Below are 21,053 nucleotides of genomic sequence, written 5' to 3' on the forward strand. Positions count from 1 at the left end.
CTGTTAGCTGTTTGACAACTACTCTTTCAAGGATGTTTGATATGAAAGGAAGGTTGGAGATTGGCCTGTAATTAGCTAAGACAGCTGGGTCTAGAGATGCTTTTTAAGTAAAGGTTTAACTACAGCCAGCTTGAAGGCCTGTGGTACATAGCCGATTATTAGAGATAGGTTGGTCATATTTAAGATTGAAGAATTAATTAATGGCAGGACTTCTTTGAGCAGTTTTGTAGGAATGGGGTCTAAAAGACACGTTGATGGTTTGGAGGAATTCATTATTGAAGTTAACTCAGAAAGATCAATTGGAGAAAAGAGTCTAACTTAACATCAATGGTACTAAAAGTAGCTGTAGATAATATTACATCTGTGGGATGATTATTGGTAATTTTTTCTCTAATGATAAAAATTTTATTTGTGAAGAAGTTCATGAAGTCATTACTAGTTAACGTTAAAGGGATTGTTGGCTCAGTAGAGCTCTGACTGTTTGTCAGCCTGGCTACAGTGCTGAAGAGAAACCTGGGGTTGTTCTTATTTTCTTCAATCAGTGACGAATAGTAAGATGTTCTGGCTTTGCGGAGGGCTTTCTTATAAAGCAGCAAACTATTTCTCCAGGCTAAATGATGATCCTCTAAATTTGTGACACGCCATTTCCTCTCCAGCTTACGAGTTATCTGCTTTAGGCTACGTGTTTGAGAATTATACCACGGAGTCAGGTACTTCTGATTTGAGACCTTAGTTTTCACAGGAGCTACAGTATCCAGAGTCGCATGCGTAGTGAGGAGGTAAAATTATTAACAAGATAATCAACCTCTGTTGGAGTAGCGTTCAGATAGCTGCTCTGCTCTGTGTTGGTACAGGGCATTGAAGATGATAACAGTGGGTGGATTATATTCTTAAACTTAGTTACAGCACTTTCAGAAAGACATCTACTGTGATAAAGTCTACTCTCCACTGCTGTGTAATCAATTATTGTAAATGTAAATGTTATCAGGAAATGATCAGACAGCAGAGGGTTTTCAGGAAACACTGTTAAATGTTCAGTTTCTATGCCATATGTTAAAACAAGATCTAGAGTGTGATTAAAGTGGTGGGTGGGTTCTTTTACATTTTGAGAGAAGCCAATTGAGTCTAATAACAGATTAAATGCCATGTTGAGGCTGTCATTTTTAGCATCTACATGGATGTTAAAATCACCCACAATAATTATTTTATCTGAGCTGAGCACTAAATCAGATAAAAAGTCTGAGAAATCAGAGAGAAACTCTGTGTAAGGCCCAGGTGGACGATAGATGATAACAAGTAAGACTGGTTTCTGAGTTTTACAGCTGGGGTGGACGAGGCTAAGCATCAGGCTTTCAAATGAATTAAAAGTCTGTCTTGGTCTTTTGTTGATTAATAGGCTGGTTTGAAAAGTTGCTGCCACACCGCCCCCTCGGCCTGTGCTTCGAGGTTTCTGGTAGTTAGAATGACTCGGGGGTGTTGATTCATTTAAACTAACATAATCATCCTGCTGCAACCAGGTTTCTGTAAGGCAGAGTAAATCGATTTGTTGATCAATTATTAAGTCATGTACTAACAGAGACTTGGAGGAGAGAGACCTAATATTTAATAATCCACATTTCACATTTCACTTACTCTTTGGTTCAGATGTGGATACTGTATTGTTCTTTCTTTGTGATTTTTTATGTTTAAGTTGTTTATTGCTGGTTTTTAGTTTGTTTTTTGTCTGTTTGGGAGCGGACACAGTCTCAATGGAGATGGGTTTTTGGGGGGGTAGCAGGAGCAGAGAAGCTGCAGAGAGGCATGAAAGACTGCAACTCTGCTTCCTGCTTCATAGAGGTGTCCATAAGTGCATATGGCACCAGGACAGCTCAGGCCGCAGGCTGATGATTGATTTTGATTTATGATTGCAGCCATTGTTGCTGTTCCTCTGCTATTTTCTCCTATCTTTCACCAACAAATAATCAAATAAAATACATATATAAAATAAAAAGATTAACTAGAAGAGCCTGCAGAGTCTCCTTATGGAAAGCAAATGTGTTTGGCACAATAAAGCATCCAGACCATGATTGTGCCTGCTAAACCTGCCAGACAGCACAGGTGTTTAAAAAAAATCCAGAGATTACTAGTTACAAAAGCATGTTTTCCTCTTCCTGTAAAAAAAAGAAAAAAAATATCACTTGATAGATTTTTCAAGTGTGGAGAAAAAGTTAAAACCAATTAATTGTCATTTCATTTATTACCCCAAAAGAAAGTAGTTCGTTTTAAGACAATTACTGATATTTATCAGGGTGATGAATTTTTCAGGTTGATGTTTAAGCTGGTTAGTAAAGCTCAGAGCTTTTGTAAAACAGATATTGAAAGTCAAGAACAAATTTTCTTTACATATACGCTGTATGCTCTATCCTATGTTTATTATCAGTTGGCCTTGAAGAATGTAATACCTGTGTTAGAATCTTGTTGTAATATCTTTATTAAGCAGTTACCCGCGTTTCTGCCAGCAGTATGTGGAGTAAGTCCTGGTAAATTCAGACAGGTTCATTTAAGATAAAATATTTGGTTATTTGTTTATTCGTGTGTTTTTTGTATTCTGTTATTATTTGATGAACATGTTTGATAACTACACCCTTTCGTGGCATTTTTCTTCTTTCCGTGTTGACTTCTTCTTCCTCCGCTGATGTGGCAGTTTGGTCTAAATGGCGACGCCTATCGGTCAGGACCGTGCTACAGCATCCTTAGCACTGGTAGAAGCTGTGGCGACGTCACTGCGAACAACAATGCTGCGGCTATAGATGCGACTAAGAGGAAGTGCAAACAACCAAACCAGAAGAAACCACTGCATGTGAGATCCGCTCTCGAGCCTCTGATTAGTTTCTTTACACAGTTCGGAGTCTTTAAAGAACCATTACAGCCCGCTGGGAGCGGACACTGGGATTACACCGAGCTTTAATTTCATCCGCATCCCTTGTCTGTATCAGAGGAAACCATCCATCTCCGCCCCCGGTGACCCAGAAACGAAGCAGTTGTGTGACAGATGGAGAAACAGGCCGGAGGTGCCGGCGCTGGGGACGGTGCAGGGGCGAACAGAAAGCCGTGGGGCTCGCCGACTTGCGGCGCGGCAGCCGGTGATACCCTGGACAGGTAAGCAGGCTCGCTAACGAGAAAACGTGACGCCGATGCCCAGCTTGTTACTTATGGTTGTCTCGCTTTCCCACTGTACACCAGTAACATGAAATATTAGTAGTATTTCTTCACACCTTCATCTCGGCATCGATCCACAGACCAGTGCTTGGGACAAACTTTCCAACGTGACAAAACACTCATCATGGAATGATGTAGTGTGTTACCAGTTCATTTCAGATTTGGAATGACAACATACAACACAGTAGCGATACACTAGCTGACAAAAAATAATAGGATCACGTGATTAACACAGCATATAGGAAATGCACAGGAATGGCCACGCAGCCTGCAGACACCGAGTTAAACATCCGTATCTGCCGCTCAGAGGAAGCCGCCACCTGAGGGAGATATGACATGATGTTTTTGTAGTTTGATAAAAATGTTACAATGTTGCTCCTGTTAAAACAATACCGACACTGAAACGTGGAGTTGTGTTGCGCTGGGTAGGAGCCATATTCTTTATGTATTATTTATGGTTATCATCGCCCCCCCATTGTACTAAAACTGGAGGAAGCGTCACACAGTCGTAACTCCTCCCCCTTAACATTCCATGACATTCACACCACAAAGCTGCTCCAATCCAGACTGAGTCTGTCAGAGACACTGGTTTATCTGCTATCACTGACAAGCTTCATATGAGCTGCTTTTCCTGATATATTGTTCTTGGCTTAATATTCAGGACTGTCCAGGAGACGGGACCGTCTGTCTCCACCACTCAGACAACCGCTGTCAAAGCCCAAAGACAGGACGTTGTACTGTCTGGCTTAGGATTGGGAGAAAAATCAATACAGCATAGTATCATCAAATTTTGCATGGAGATATTGCATCCAAAAAACAACATTTTATTAAATAAATGAAAATACTCTGTGAATACTACAAAAAAGTCTGACTTCGACTGACTGAAATCACTCGCAGAGAAATGCAGTTTATATCAGAGACAGATTGCATATAACTGGCAGCTTTACCCAGTATAGTTGCAGACTGGTACCAGTCTGATTGCAGACTCAGTCCATCAACATTTGTGGCAGCTTTTAGTGGCAGTGTTGGTTTTCTTAACAATCTCATTTGCTGTAAAAACAAACAACTGAAGTGAAGTAACTCTATTTTATTAAATAAAACAGACCTTGACAAACTTTGACTTTGAGGACATCATTTGCAGTTGAAAAAATATTAGAAAAATATTAGTTAATAATATTGTTGTTAATTACTACACAGGGTGGAACGTTCTCATATGTAACATGTAGTCAGCAGAACATCGTTGTTGCTGTCAGATGATGTTTATCTGTTCAACACATTCATTTTACAGTGATGATGTTAAAAGTGGTGTGATAAAGAACTCAAAGAACTTTCTAACACAATTTATTTATTTAAAATAATGTATTTGTTTATTTGTTTCTGTGCAACAAAAGGGAGAAAACTGAGCAAAAGTAAAATAAAGAACAATATCAGCCAAACTGTCATTCTGAGTATTAGTGTCAGCCTGAAATCTGGAGTTCAGCTTCAGTTCATTGTTTCACTCTGTGTTCAGTCCAACAGGTTCTCACGTAGAATGGTGTAAACAGCTAATAGCAGCCACAATCTCCAGTCAGATCTCAGGATCAGTCCAACCAGACATTGGGAGCAGGGACATCAAGGTAGACAACACACAGCACACACACACACACACACACACACAGCACACACACACACACACACACACACACACACACACACACACACACAACAAACACAAACACACACACACACAGACACACTGCTGGCAGTGATTCTCATCAGTGTGTATTTTGTAACTAATAGGCTGGGAGAAGACCAGAGTTCATGGTAAGTCTCGGAGACTTCTCCTTGTGAGCTGCTTTGAGTGTGGGCGCCTAGTTTTGTCTGTTAAGTCAGTATGAATGATTAAGTCTGTCGTCATTGTTTAGAGAAGCTACTGAGCAAGTTATCGACTGCTTCTGTCTGTCAGCGGCCTGCTCTCTGCAACCACCTCTCTGTAGCGAGGCGCATATTGGCTCATTCATATTGGTTTTTGTCTTTTAGAGGTGTAATGTTCTATGTATTGCACATTATATGCAATGTGCTTTGTTAACTAAACAATGCTGCTCATATAGATCTCTGGTAGTTTAGACAACCCACAGCAGGGTTTAGCTGTATTGTTTGCAAGTGTAATATATTACACTAGACCTGTAGAGAGAGACCAAACTGTGGCCCCCGGTTGTTTAACATTAGATCTTTGCAAACGCTGACAATAAAATATGATAAAGCAATTGTAAAAGTGGCACCCAACACCTTACTACATCTTCTACAGCTATTACGTTCCACCTGAGCAATAAGGCTGACAAATATTCAAAGAACTGGAGTTTTCCATCCCAAAATCCAGATTGGAACCAAACTCTGTGCTTAAAGCTGCTGAAAACTGAGCTGAACAGTCTTAGTTGTGTTATTTCTTTGATAAGTTACATTTCCAGCAACTTATCACAGTTTTGATAAATGTTACCAGAGTAGCACAGACTTCACTGTCACCACTGTGGTATGTACACTGTCTGTGAGATGACAAATAGCTGCTGAATTTAAAAAGACACCCCTCTGTGCACATCTAATGAAATGTGTGTAATGAATTCACCTCCACTGTGTCAGATCAAACCCTCCACCTCTGATTTAAGGCTCACTTCATTAGAACAAAGTTAGAAGCGCAGCTTTCCTGCAGCTTGTCTAAACTTGTATCGGCTGTTTGTCACTTGTTGTCTTTGCTTGAATTTGAACCTCATTGTTTGGAGGTTGCTTTTGTGCGCTTGTCTATTTGCATCCTTCTGTTATAAACACAGACTGATGTGCCACACATTAAAGATAACCTTTGGGTTGAAACCAGAGTGTCACCTTAGTGCTTTCCATTTCATGTCCATGTGGTGTGTTTAACCTCCAGGTGTCCAAGAGGCTGAATCGCAGGGTAAGAGTTGTTGTCCTTTCAACACATTTACAACACAAGCGCACTGCACACACACAGGAGTTTTGTAGCGTGGGATAAAACAACAGCTGCCTCTTGACTGTGATTCTTCAGCAGCAGCATTGTGATACAGCAAGTGTTCAAATTAGACGAATAACTGTAACGGTGTTAGGACGTGCGCTGAATAAATATTGTATGTGATGCAAATTTGAGCAGTTTGCTACTGTGTGACAGTTGTAACCAAATCAGCCTCCTGCTGCAGACGGACCAGAGCTGCTACTCCTCCCTGCTCAGTGTACTTCCTCCTTCCTGTTTTATCCCTCTGTGCCTTTCTTCAGCTTTCTTTTTTCTTTCTTAATTAAGTATGAAACTGACTCCATTATAATAGAGCAAAAACCAACCAGACAAACTGTAGTGCCTCAACAAGAAAATCAAATTAAAGTGGGGATTTTTTTTTTTTTTTTTTTTTTGAGTGGACTCGCTGCAAATCAATTTCCCATTGGAGACATTAAAGTTACCAAACAGTGTTTGCATGTGAAGGCCATCGCGGTGGTGGGAGCATCAAGCTGTGGGAATAATTCACTGTTTCTGGAACTGGGAATCATGCCAATGGGTGGAAGGAATCATGACTGGATCTGTGAAGCTCCTGAGCAAACCTAGGTCTGGATTGTTATAATAATAATAATAATACATTTTATTTATAGGCGCCTTTAAGAGCCTCAAGGTCACCTTACAATAGCACAAGAACAATAGCAACAATACAATATAAAAACATGTCAAAATGACATTTAGACATAAGGTGAATAAGAAAAAAAAACAAGCATAAAAGTATAAAAACAAGTATGAAAGCTGAGCAAGGAAAAAAATGGACTAAGACAGATCAGGTCTATGCAATGCTGAATAGATGGGTTTGAGACGTGATTTAAAAGTGGTGAGAGAGTTTGTGGTCTGGAGATCTGGTGGAAGTGCATCCAAAGTCTCGGAGCAGAACAACTAAAGGCTGTGAGTCCCATGGTAGTCAGGCGAGCAGGTGGAACAGACAGAAGGGAAGCTGAAGAAGAGCGGAGCGTACGAGGGGGGGTGAGTATGTGTGGAGAAGATCAGATAAATATGGAGGAGCGAGGTCATGAAGCTCTTTGAAAGTAAGAAGCAGGATGTTGAAATTGACACGGAGATGAACTGGAAGCCAATGGAGCTGTTTAAGAACAGCTGTTATATGTTCAGTGGATCTAGTTCTGGAAATAATACGAGCAGCTGTATTTTGAACTAACTGAGAGAGATTTACGAGGTAGACCATAGAGAAGAGAATTACAGTAATCTAAACAAGATGTGACAAGAGCATTGACGAGTATGGCGGTACTGTGTGGAGTGAGCCGTGGGTTTGGAGGATAGCAGAGCTGTGTGTCATCTGCGTAGCAGTGAAATTGGATGTTATGCTTCCTGAAAATATTACCTAGGGGTAGGAGATAAATGATAAAAAGTAAAGGACCCAGGACAGAGCCTTGGGGTACACCGGAATTAACTGGAGTAGATCGTGATCTGTGAGTGAGTAACTGAACAAACTGTGAGCAGCCAGAGAGATAAGTGGTAAATCAGGCGAGTACTGTACCATTGATGCCAACAGATGCTAATCTATGAAGAAGGACGTGGTGGGAGATAGTGTGAAAAGCTGCTGTAAGGTCAAGAAGAATGGAGATGAGTCCAGAGTCAGCTGCAAGCTGAAGATCATTGGTGATTTTTACTAGAGCTGTTTCTGTACTATGCCAGACTGAAACTTTTCGTAAGTTATTTCCAGTGAGATGTCTATGAACCTGTGCAGCCACTATCTCTTCTAGAATTTTGGCTGAAAAAGGCAGATTTGAAATTGTCTGAAGTTATTTAGATTGTGTGAACCATTCTTTTTCAGTATAGGAGTTATTGTTCCGGGTCAGGAACTCATCCCTGACCCGGAGTGGGCTCTCTACCCTTTTCCAGCTGAGCTGCTTTTGTCATGTTTTTTAAAATTATTTTATTTTTGCGGTATTTTTAGCGTTTTATGTCATTTTTTTTATTCCATATAGGACTTATCACCCATCAGCAAACATACACTGCCCGCCCTCTTTAAACACCTGGAAAAGCAGGAATTTGAGGCTTGTAGAACACACAGAGTGGGTTTATTATCCACTCAGGAAAATGTTGTATAAAAGTGAGCACAGTGTCAGCAGTGCAGTGTAGGCCTGGGGTTCAAGCTTGAGAGGAAGTGCTTCTTGGAGCGCTACCAGGGCCCAAAACGCCTGGAATTATTTAGAAAAAAAGATGCCCCCAAAAACACCACAGGGTCAAAGGTCACATACTTGTTGTTATTTAGCGTTTTACAGTTCATACTTCAGACTGGCTATTCTAAATCTTTTATTCATGTACATTCTGAGTGCCTCATTCAGTAAAAACTGTCAAATTTTAGTGTTTTTCTCTTATTAATCCCTGATAACACTCTTATAGTATACAGTAGAGCAACACAACCACCAGATGTTGAAAGTAGTCCTCCTGACAAAGGGGACAATTGGAGAATGATTGGGTGAACAAGGGATGCTTTGAGTACTCACGTAGACTAGAAAAGCACTAAAGAACGAGTCCACATTAGCATCAGGGGAGCTAATATTTTGGACTCTGGAAGGTTTTGTGAAATCATTTCGTTTCATGTGAAAAGCGACATAGTGTAGACATCCAACATATAAACCTCTGTTAAAAACTCCCTGCTGTTTAACAACACTTGGGAAACTTTACAAACTTTAAACATTTTTCATAGAGGACCCAATAAATCTGTCCTCAGCTGTAAATCATCTATTTCACACGAGCTACACGTTGTGTTGTACTGCCCTCTCAAAGGGCAGTACAACACTTGTGTCCTCACATCTAACAGCACAATAACAACTACATCTATCAGTATATAAGCATGTCCTTTTACTATATAATCTCTCTCTGTCTCTTTGTCTCACTGTCTTCATGCTGGCTTTTCCCTGCAGCAGGATTCACAGGATGAAGGGCTTTGTTACCATGGAGACATTGACTCTGAGCATCCTCCCAGTGCTTTGGCAAGTCTGTCTCTTACTTTTCATCAGTTTTCTTGCTCCTCGCTCTGTTGGTCTGCCTACTTCATCCAACTGCTTATTTTCTTTCCTTTCACTCTTGTTTCCCTCAGAGCTGCTGTGCTATCCTGGCAAAGGGAAAAATGATATGTACAACAGTCAGGGAGGGTCTTATAAAAGACCTTACTGATTTGTATTCTTGGAAATGTAGAATGTGTGTGGTAGCCAGGTCCTGAAAAACCAGACAAAACATTAAAACCAGTATTATTGCACAAACTATGACCTCCTATGAACAAGCACTTTGGCGACAGTGGGAAGGAAAAACTCCCTTTAACAGGAAGAAACCTTCAGCAGAACCAGGCTCAGGGAGGGGCGGGGCCATCTGCTGTGATTGGTTGGGGTGAGAGAAGGAAGACAGGATAAAGACATGCTGTGGAAGAGAGACAGAGGTTAATGAGTGTGATTCAGTGCAGAGAGGCCTATTAACACATAAGCTGTGTCCCAAACTCTAGGCTGCATCCTCCTGAGGATCCGGCCTTCGCGGTCTACGTGGGCCGGGTCCTTCGAAGACCGAGAAGACCGAGAAGACCGAGAAGGCCGCAAAGTGCGAGGCTATGAAATGGGACGGTCTAGCCTTCAGTTTTGCATCACCACTGTCTCTGTAGAGTTTAATAAACTCAGCTGCCTTCTCCTCGCTATCTAAAATATAACAGGACACTGGAATAAACTCTCGACCGTCTCACACTTATGTTTAATCAGTTTTCTGTTTGACGTTTATTCAGCTGTGTGAAAACTATAACTTTAATCTCAGCCAAACCGATTTACTCAGGAACAAATAAAACACTGAAAAAAGCCAAACAATAACATTTTTAAGTTTTCTAAGTGACTTGTATATCATGTTTAACCTGAGTAGCCAAAGACCGCGGGAGGTCTGAAAACAATGTGCCGGGAGTTCGCTGTTATCGCCGGCTCTAGTGAGGCTTGAACCCCGGCTAGCTATTGAGCTGGTGGGTAACAGACGTCTCCGAAAATGTTGGAGCACTTTTACAAATATGTGATGTCTTGATAAACCGAGCAGATATTTGAAGTTTACACAGCTACATTCTCGCCTGAAAATATGTTAAAAGTTTATTTTGTGACCCAGAAAGATTAATAAGAGTAATATTAAAACTAAGTAGCTGCCGCCATTGTTGGAAACTGGAATTGGCTGGGCCACACTATGAATTCTGGGATATGGTGGGCCACGAAGGACACACCCGACCCATCCTTCAAATTCAGGGAAATGAAGGACGCATTTGGACCAGCCTTCGTCGCCTGACTGTGATGTAATTTGTCTACAAATGTGGCCTCTGAAGGATGCGGCCCAGGTTTTGGGACACAGCTTGAAGAAGAAACACCCAGTGCATCATGGGAATCCCCCGGCAGCCTACACCTATTGCAGCATAACTAAGGGAGGATTCAGGGTCACCTGATCCAGCCCTAACTATATGCTTTAGCAAAAGGAAATTATTGTTCAAACACATTGTATGATGATCTTTTGCCAGCGAACAGTGTCCAATAAACCAGAATACAGTTTATTTTGCAGCAGTAGCAAAATACCTCTTCATTACAGGCTTGATAATGATTGTCTGCAAGTACCAGCTAACATAAAACAGGTGTGTTGTGGTCCCACTGAGTGATCTGTGATCTTTGCAGACCCTCCCAGGTCTGAGATATGGAGCACAGGTCAAAATGTTCCAGAACCAGGTTCCTCTGCTCCCTGGAGAGACCATCCAAACTACAGGTACCTTCATTCTCTGTTGTCTGTATCTGTATTGTCCAGCCATACAAATACACCCGTGTAATCAACACTTTTCCTTTGCTTTTCCTACAGTCAAGGATGTGATGTACATTTGTCCATTCAGCGGTCTGGTTACCGGGACTTTGACCATCACAGACTACAAGCTGTACTTCATCAGTGTGGAGAAGGTCTGCTAGATTATGTATTTAGAAGTGCTGTAACACTCTCCATCTGTACCAGTGTGTTCATGTTAGTGTGTGTACATTCAGGACTCTCCCTTCATTCTGGATGTGAACCTGGGAGTCATCAGCAGGATTGAATCTATCAGTGTTCCCAACCAAGGAGAGAACAACAAGGGACTGGAGCTGGTCTGCAAGGTACCGCTTTAACAAATGTACATGCCTGATTAAATGTGTTAAAACACATTATTTAACATCTTATAGTCATTTTTAGTTAACAGCAATAAAAAAACAAACAGAAAATGTGCAAATGTCTTATTTTGCCGAGTCTGCTTCATTGACCGCTTTCATGCTTCAGGACATGAGGAGTCCCAGGTTTGCATATAAGATGGAGGAAAGCCAGCCAGACGTGGTGGAGGTGCTGACCAAACATGCCTTTCCTCTGTCACACAGTCTGGTCAGTTTAATTCTCTTGTCCTGTATATACTGCTTTTAACTGACATGTCATTCAGATCTGCCTCACAACATAAAGTGCTGTGACAGAGAGCAGACACACACACCAACATACATGATAAAGAGGAACAAAGGTTGATGGCATAGTGAGGAATTAGCCAGTTAGCTGCAGAAGGCTTTTGGTTAGTCCCATAAGGCAAACTGGTCGCGAGTGAGGGCGATTATAGTAAAAACTACAGTTTGTTACATCTACATGACTAACACTGTAACTGTGACTTCCTCTGGCAGCCCTTGTTTGCCTTCCTGTACAAAGAGCAGTTTCCTGTGGACGGCTGGAAGGTGTATGACCCAGCAGCAGAATACAGACGTCAGGTAACTCCACGGGTGCTGTTACTCCTCTCTGCCTGTTTAATATGCAGTCGTGTTACTGACATGTTGCCAGTTAACCTCATTTGTTGCAAAATGTTCTTTTTTAATAGCACTTACTTTTCCAGCTTTTTGTTCCCACATCCTGAACATTTTATGTGCTAACAAGTTATGGGTGTATTAGATTCTGTATCATCCAGACTTTTCCAATGTGTCTTTCCTCTGCTTGCATGTCTTTTGTCAGGGGCTTCCTAATGAGAGCTGGACCATCAGTAAGATAAACAGCACCTATGAGCTATGTGACACGTACCCTTCCATCCTGGTCATCCCCACCAACATCACAGATGAAGACATCAAACGAGTGGCTGTGTTCAGAGCCAAGCACCGTATACCGGTCAGTCTGAGCACATATCCACCGGCTGAGGCTTTGCTCTTTATCTCAAAGTAGAATGGGAGGCAGAGCCTTCAGTTTTCAGGCTCCCAGTTTGGATTCGAGGGACAGACGCCGTCTCTACTTTTAAGATTAAACATATAGTTAGGGCTGGATTAGCTGACCCTAAACCTTCCTATAGTTATGCTGCATTAGGCTGCTGCAAGCTTCCCACGATGCACTGTTCATTTCTTCTTTGCTCACCTGTGGTGAAGAGAAAACTGAGTGTGAAAAGCAAAGCTGGCGACTGACCTGTCGATCTACGTCCCTACCCTTTCTATGGTCACAAACACTGGGTAGTAACTGAAAATATTAGATCACAGAGCGGCAAATAAGTGTCCTCTGAAGGGTGGCTGGTCTCGCCCTTACTGATAGGAGGTCATTCATGAGTGACTCGGAGCAGAGCCTGTTCTCCTCCACAATGACAGGAGACAGTTAAAGTGGTTCAAGCGTCTGACAAGGATGCCTCCTAGGTAAGATTTCCTGCTAGGAGGATGCAGACCCAGGACACACTGGAGGTTATGTTTCTTGACTGGCGGTGACTGGGGGAAGGGTAGAGTAGACTGCATGTTCATTGGCTAATGACTTGTCAATTAGCCATACATCTTGCTTTCGAACTTTAGTATTTATGGGAACACATAAAAATGAATTTTATTTTCCATCCCGAGCGCCGTCCACATGCTGTGCTCGGTGTGTTTGGCTCGCTTGAACTGGTCTTGCTCTTCCTGCATGCAGGTCTTGTCCTGGATCCACCCAGAGTCTCAGGCCACCATTGTACGCTGTAGCCAGCCGCTAGTCGGGCCGTCAGACCGTCGCTGTAAAGAAGACGAACGCTTTCTCCAAATCATCATGGACGCCAACGCTCAGTCCCACAAGCTCACCATCTTTGATGCCCGACAGAGCAGCGTGGCCATCACCAACAAGGTGCAACACAGAACGTTTAAACCACACTGTTACAGAGACATGCTTCTCATGGTTTATCACTGCTCACCCTTACATCACTCACTAACACAGAAATCTCTCTTTTTCTTTTGGACTCCTCCGCCCTGGCCTCTGCTGCCTCCATCACATGCAGGGAAAGGATGGAGGGTATGAAAGTGAGAGTTTCTACTCCAATGTAGAACTAAACTTCCTGGAAATTCCAAACATTCATGTGATGAGGGAGTCTCTTAGGAAGATGAAGGATGTCGTTTATCCTACCATAGACGAAGCCCACTGGCACTCCTTTATCGACCAGACGCACTGGCTGGAGTACATACGGGTAAACTACACAAACGCACGCCAGCCACATAAAAGAAGGAACAAGCTGCTTCCTTATTGCTGTTGCAAGATCTTTTACTTCTAAAAGTGTCAGATTACATGCAGAGAACATCTCCTAACCGCACGGCCCTGTTGTGTTTAGCTGTTATTAGCAGGAGCAGCAAAGGTAGCTGATAAGCTGGAGTCTGGGAAGACTTCGGTGGTGGTTCACTGCAGCGACGGCTGGGACAGGACAGCCCAGCTTACCTCTCTGGCCATGCTGATGCTGGACAGTTACTACCGCACACTGAGAGGCTTCCAGGTTACACAAACCAAGTACACACTCCAGTCCTCATCTTTGCATGTAGTAACGTACTAAACGTGTTTATGCTTGTGTTTGCAGGTTTTAGTGGAGAAGGAGTGGATTAGTTTTGGACACAAGTTTGCTGCTGTAAGAGCCTGCTACATATAATATTTGTTGGTTTACTTTATATCCCTATTTTTTACATAACAACATAACAATCTGGCATCAACATGCAGTCATTTTCAGTTACCTGGAATAAAGTACATTCACGGGCCTTTGCACGTCATTGACATGCTCCAGTGTAGCTGCATATGTAAACAAGTTAGTGGTGCTGTAATGCAGTGATGCATGTGCTTCACATGCAGAGATTCCAAGTACAAGTCCAGGAGGAGAAATACCTGAGGGAAGATCTGTCAGAAAAATCTGCAAATATGCATGCTGTGTTATTAAGGAAGCAGCCAAAAGAAGCTTTTAGTTGTATATGAGAAAGCAAATGATACGACTCAACATTAGGCATTCTTTACCTCGCCAGCTCCACAGTTAGAAGTCTGTCAGATAATTTGCAAAATTAATTAATAATAATGATGATTAATAATTTAAAAATAGGGCAGGTAATTGAACGGCAAATGCAGAGCAAAGAAAAAATTGATATATAAATATGTTTCATATTTTAGATTCCACCCTTTGCTTTGTTGACAGTGCTGCAAACCCTCGGCCTTCTCTCAGTGAGCTTCATGATGTCGTCACCTGACATGTTTCCCCTCACAGGTGAGCCTGTCAGGGCTCATCTGTGGAGTTTCTTGCCTTCTTAGTGGTGTTGGGACCATCAGTTGTGTTGTGCTTTGAATGTGTCCAAGTGCAGACACAAAAACCATCAAGACTACGATGAAACTGTCTCACATGAGGACCAAGAGTCCCCTCTGCTGCTGAGGACACATTCATCCGAGTCACCAGCCTCAGAAATCACAAGTTAACAGCAGCTCAGATCAGAGCGCAGATAGATGCCACACAGAGCTCCAATAGCATCTCTGCATGTTCAGAGGAGACTGTGTGAATCAGGCCTTTATGGTCACATAGCTGCTGAGAAACCACGACTAAGGAAAAGCAACAAGCAGAAGAGATTTGTTTGGGCCAAGAAACACAAGGATGGACATTAGACCATCTGTGCTTTGGTCTGATGAGTCCACATCTGAGATCTTTGGTGCCACCTGCTTTGCTGGTGACGCTGTTGGGGATTTGTTCAAAATTGAAGGTGCGCTGAACCATCATGGCTGCCACAGCATCCTGCAGCATCATCCCATCCAGTTTGTGTTTAGTTGGACCATCATTTATTTTCCAACAGCACAATGACCCCAAACACACCTCCAGGCTGTGTGAGGGCTGTTTGACCAAGAAGGAGAGTGATGGAGTGCTGACCAGATGGCCTGGCCTCCACAGTCACCTGACCCAAACCCAATGGAGATGGTTTGGGATGAGATGGAGCGCAGAGTGAAGGCAAAGGACCAACAAGCGCTCAGCATCTCTGGGAACTCCTTCAAGACTGTTGGAAACCATTTGAGGTGACGACCTCATGAAGCTCATGGAGAGAAGGCCAAGAGTGAGCAAAGCAGGAATCAAAGCAAAGGATCTGAAATATGAAACATGTTTTGAGTTATTTCACACTTTTTTGTTTACTACAGAATTCCACATGTGTTCATTCATAGTTTTGATGCCTTCAGTGAGAATCTACAATGTAAACATTCATGAAAATAAAGGAACAATATCCACATGTTTGACTGTTTGTAGATTTCTGTGTAAAAGCTCAGAAATGATGCAGGATTCTGGTTTCATATTAAACATATCAGATGTAAAAAATATCAAGAGGTGAAACGACGTCAGACAGGCTGAACAAATGCTTATTACTCTTTATCCTGTGTTAAAGCGCGTGGGCCACGGTGATGAGAACCATGCTAACTCAGAGCGTTCGCCTCTCTTCATCCAGTTTATCGACTGCGTCTGGCAGATGACTCGACAGGTCGGTCCTTAACTCCAGCTGCAACAGCACATATCGTGTTCATTCGTATGTCTTTGTGTGTACGTATTTACATCGGTTCAGTCTGGGACTCATTTCTCTGACTGGTTCTGAACGCAGTTCCCAGCAGCCTTTGAGTTCAATGAGCTCTTCCTGATCACCGTGCTGGACCATCTCTACAGCTGTCTGTTTGGTACATTCCTCTACAACAGTGAACAGGAGCGGGCCAACCAGGTATGTTCATGTCCTGATGTAACAGGGTCATAGAAGCCGTTTCAGCTGAAAGTCTTTCTTTGTTTTGTGCAGGAGGTTCCAGCCAAGACTGTGTCTCTTTGGTCGTACATCAACAGGTACGTTAACGACCTCGCTGGTAAAGTTAAGTGTGAGTGGATAAAATTACTGAAAGGTTTTGACTGGTTGATGCTGTTGCCTAACAGCCAGCCTGAGGACTTCACCAACCCCTTCTACGTGGACTATGAGAACCACGTTCTCTACCCGTTGGTTTCGCCCAGACACCTGGAGCTTTGGACCAGTTACTATGCCCGCTGGAACCCACGCATGAGACCACAGGTACACTGCATGCGCACTAGCTAGTGCAGGAGTCTGGTTGAGGCTGTGATGTTCACCACAAACAAATGCTGAGCTGTAGCGTTACCAGTAAAACAACAGGTAATAAAAACAAGATCTACAAGAAAGCTCTAATAATGGATTTAGTCATCCATCCATTCGCTTCTGCTTCTCCTTGTCAGGGTTGCGGGTTGATCAATTATTAATTCAAGTACTAACAGGAACCGAGCACCAGAGACCGTACGGTTACATTGTAACCTTGGTTCTCTGAGTGAGAAACTATCTCTGGAGAGTGAAGAGATAGTCTCGATATGATAGAGAACTAATGTGTAATCATCTATATTTCACTGTTTTACTCTTTGGTGCATTGTGGATGTTATTTTTGTGGCTCAGCTGCAGGGGACGGGTGGAGCAGTGGGTTCAGGGGGTGGTGTCAGGGGAAGCTGAGCCACACAGCTGCTCTCAGTCACCTGGTCACGCCGGGACACGGGACCTGATGAGAGTTTAAATCATTTTTTTCTGATTTTGGCATTTTTCATTGTTGGTTTTATTTTTTGGTGGTCTGGGAGCTGACACAGTCTCTAAGGGGCTGGGGTTCTGGGGGGATAAATGGGAGGAGAGAAGCTGCAGAGAGGCTTCCTGGTCCAGACTCTGGATAGTCACATTTTGGGGGATTTGATACTTTTGCCCAGATTTCTAGAAATGAGAGCTGCTCCAGTAGGATCTCTCCTAACAGGACGAGGTTTCCTCCAGAAAGTTTCCCAATTATCTCTAAAGTCCACGTTGTTTTTTTGACAAACTCTACATACATCAGATTTCAGCGTTATGATTATAAACACAGAATGAATGAATACGCCTCCACATGGCTCCTAGATCACAGCTTAACTACAGAATTTAGAGATAGAAATTTAAAGACTGGCTCTTATGTAGCACTCAATGCACTTTATATAACTTACCTCATTCACCCATCCATACAAGCACTTTTCCTTTGTAAGTGCTTTCTATCTAACATTTATACCTCAGTGGATGCATCAGCGGGAACCTTGAGGTTAGTATCTTGGCATGCAGCAGCCTTCTGATTAGTACATGAAGTGCTCTGTGCCCTGAGCTACAGTGACCACAAAAGAAGGTAAAACAATCACAGTGTGGACAATAATAAGTTTATAGGTCAGAGCGCTATATTTGCAGAACTGTTACTCGCCCATGCTACAGTCTGCTTTGATCTGCTCGTGTGAACTGATATATTTTATCAAACAATCCCAGATCAAAGAGCATAGTTTATATAAATACAGAGAAGAAAATCTTCTTTTCTATTCAGTTCTGGCTGCTTATCCTGCGATGGTGTAGGAGTTCACTGACAAACAGCAGACACTCAGGCAGAGATTACAGTAAGAGTCTCAGCTGTGCCGAGCTGGGTCTACTGAGGACTGCTGGAGAAAGACTGTAGCTCCTGACACTGTGATTGTGCGTTTCAGGTACCAGTGCACCAGACTCTGAAGGATCTGCTGATCCTGAGAGCAGAGCTCCAGAGGAGGGTGGAGGAGCTGCAAAGAGAGGCTTCATCCCACTCCCTGTCGTCCTCCTCGGACCACTCCCCGACACACACCGCAGGAACCCCACTGCCCACGGCCGTCTGACATGGAGCAGAAGGCCACACGTGACAGCTTTTATGTGTTTTAACAAAGTTACACCAAAATACTAATTGACTGTTATTTTTCTCAACATTTCCATTTGAGAAAAATAAAATAACATAAACTCCTCGAGATATTTGTAAAATTAAAAAAGCACTTAGAAAATGTTTTAAACTAGACCTAACTGAAGTGTCCTGTTAACTATATTTATATTATTTTTATTGCACTTCACAAGATCATGGATTTTTTCTACTGTTCAACCAAAGCATGTTGGAAAACATGCTTCAGTTAATGTGAAGTGATTTGGGTTTATTTTCTTGTTGCACCAATTCAACCTTAAAACTAATTCTGTGTGAATGCAAAGCATGACAATTAAAAAATGGCCGTTATTCTTATTCAGAGTTTGTTTGTGGTTAAAGGCCGGGGTCTTTTTTGTATGATGTGTTATTGGTCTTAGGCTCTGCTACTCTGACGAGTCACATACACTGCAAAGCACGCTCCAGCTGGTAATGAAGACAGTCATGAACGGAAACTGTAAAATGATTAAAGTCTAAAGAAGATAACAGCTACAGCTGTTTTATTTTCCAGCTCTAACATGCAGTTCATGGCGCAACCAGATCTATTCTCTGCTTACAGGGACCAGCGTGGGTCTGCATTCAGAGACTGCTGTGTTTTTCCTTTTTTACACCTACCCACTTCTGTTTTGTCTTAAATAAACTATTTTTGTCTTCTATTTTTCTGTTGCCTCTCTGTGAAACAACACGTCCCTGGTCACATCCGTCAACACTGGTTTTTTCTTTTTACTGTATAAAATTGCACTAACTGTTTGCAATGCATGCCCCTTATGTGTGACTATATGCAGATTCATGCAGATCGCACTTTGCTTCAGTGTTAGAACATGGCAATTAAGAATTTTTATTCTTATTTTATTCTTATATGGTACACAATGTGTGTCATTATGAAGTCCTTAGATGTGTAATAGTGTGCAGTGAGTCTGCCACCCTGTGTAGCTTCACACTCTCCTGACAAACACTGATGTTGCAGAAACATTACGCACAGCAGCTTAAGAATAAAAAGGAAACAAAGCACGATAGCGAGCGGCTGTTAATTTGATCATAAGTGATTGCTTTTGCCTGAGTTTGCACATCGTTATCTTTCTTATTTATATAGCACATTTAATTACAACAGCAACGCTGACCAAAGTGCCGCACAGAAATACAAAATAGTATCAAATAACTCTCATACTGTATGAAAAGCCAGTGAATACAAACGTGTTTTTAGATGAGATTTGAAAAGACTGACAGTAGGAGCCTGTCTGATGTGTAGGGGTAGATTAGTCCACAGTTTAGGGGCTACATCCCCAAACCCTCAACCGCCTCTGTGAACCAGCCTCGACCTTGGTGCAGCTAAAAGGAAAAGATCCTTTGATCCAAGAGATCTAGAGGGCGCATGAGGCTGCAAGAGGTCAGACAAATACCCGGGAGCCTGTCTGTTCAGCGCTTTGTAAGTCAACAATAACATTTTAAAATTAATTCTGAAGTGAACGGTGAGCCAGCGAAGAGGCGAGCATCGGGAAAATATGTTCACGTCTTTTAGTTCGTGTCAGAAGACGAGCTGCAGTCTTGCAAGGCAGGTCCGACTAACTCCAACATATAAGGAGTTACAATAGTCCAGCTGGGATGCAATAAAAGCTTGGATTGCCCGTTAAAAGACTTTAAAAGATAAAAATTAACTCACCTTAGATAAAAGCCTCAGTTTGAAAAAAAACCCACTGTACAACTGAGCTAATCTGTTTTTCAATTATTGTCAACTATAACTCCCAAATATTTAATATTTAATACCATTCACAGAGAGTTGGGGAAACGTTTCTCCCACAAAACGCTACGTCCAGATGAACAGAATCAACTTCTGGAGATTTACTTACCCGGATGATTGAGAATGCATCAAGACATCCAGGTGTTAACTTCACTGAGACACTGAAGTAAGGGTTCGAGTGGAGCAGGACAGCTTCTCTTCAGTTGACGGTAGATCTGAGTGTCATCGGCATATGAATGTAAACAAATGTTATATTTCCTAAAAATTAGACCTAGACACAGCATATAAATAGAATAAAATTGCCCCCAGTATAGATGCCTGAGGAACACCACAAGTAAGGGGAGCTGCAGAAGAGATCAATCTCCAAAGCTCACAGAGAAAGTCCTGTCAGGTATGACCTGAAGCAATCTAATGGACGCCCTTTATGCCGCAACGCTCCAATCGCGAGGTCAAGATGTTGTGGCCAACAGATTAAAGGCAGCGGTCAGATCCAAAAGCAAAAGCACAGCCGAGTCTTCTGAGTCAGTGGCTTATAAACGATCATTAAAAACTTTTAAAAGTGCCTTAAAACTAGGGATGGGTATCGTTTAGGTTTTATCTGATACCGGTGCCAAACCGGTACTTTTGAAACGGTGCCGGTGCTTAAACGGTGCTCAAACTGGTGCTTAAAGAATGGAGAACACAAACTTTGTCCAAAAACCTCTCATGTTCAGCTGTTATTTTTGTAAAAAGATAACAATGTTAGCCTTTTCTGCAGCTATAGGGCATATATGGTATCACTCTTGGCTGGAAGCAGTGCTTAAACAATGGAAAAAACACAAACTTTGTCCAAAAACCTCTCATGTTTAGCTGTTTTCCACTTTTTCTTTGGTCATTTTAGCCTTTTTGACCAGGGTGAAGGGAGTATCTGCCATCAAACAAGAAGACAGCCGCATGTAACTACAACAGTGTTTGCTAGTTCACCTTACATGCATTAATGTAATAATGTGGTTAGCCTACTCAACGTTAATTACACATGAACAACATTAAACTACTCACGCAGAGAAGAACGGCTGCTGCTGCCATCATCATCCTCATCATTTCTGCTACACT

General features: G+C 42.3%; 1 protein-coding gene across 7 annotated transcripts; it reads left to right on the top strand.

Annotated features, from left to right (window-relative positions):
* The first annotated feature begins 2,708 nt into the window (after window positions 1–2,708).
* mtmr1a (myotubularin related protein 1a) lies at window positions 2,709–18,879 on the top strand. 7 transcript variants are annotated; one of them, XM_039609234.1, is made up of 21 exons: window positions 2,709–2,839; window positions 2,976–3,138; window positions 4,709–4,814; window positions 4,978–5,001; window positions 6,101–6,124; window positions 9,127–9,192; window positions 10,882–10,969; window positions 11,060–11,154; window positions 11,236–11,343; window positions 11,504–11,602; window positions 11,887–11,970; window positions 12,209–12,358; window positions 13,130–13,318; window positions 13,470–13,655; window positions 13,797–13,955; window positions 14,037–14,084; window positions 15,859–15,951; window positions 16,069–16,182; window positions 16,255–16,298; window positions 16,386–16,518; window positions 17,991–18,152. In XM_039609234.1, exons 2-21 carry the CDS (start codon window positions 3,032–3,034, stop codon window positions 18,150–18,152), a joined length of 2,079 nt encoding a protein of 692 aa, XP_039465168.1. In that variant the 5' UTR covers window positions 2,709–2,839; window positions 2,976–3,031. The 7 variants fall into 7 exon arrangements, with proteins under 7 accessions (XP_039465168.1, XP_039465170.1, XP_039465171.1 ...); XM_039609235.1 differs by having other exon boundaries at window positions 2,729–3,138; window positions 17,991–18,879; XM_031740928.2 differs by lacking the exon at window positions 9,127–9,192 and having other exon boundaries at window positions 2,729–3,138.
* The last annotated feature ends 2,174 nt before the right edge of the window (window positions 18,880–21,053 follow it).

The sequence above is a fragment of the Oreochromis aureus genome, linkage group 3 (genome assembly GCF_013358895.1).
Source record: "Oreochromis aureus strain Israel breed Guangdong linkage group 3, ZZ_aureus, whole genome shotgun sequence".
NCBI lineage: Eukaryota > Metazoa > Chordata > Actinopteri > Cichliformes > Cichlidae > Oreochromis > Oreochromis aureus.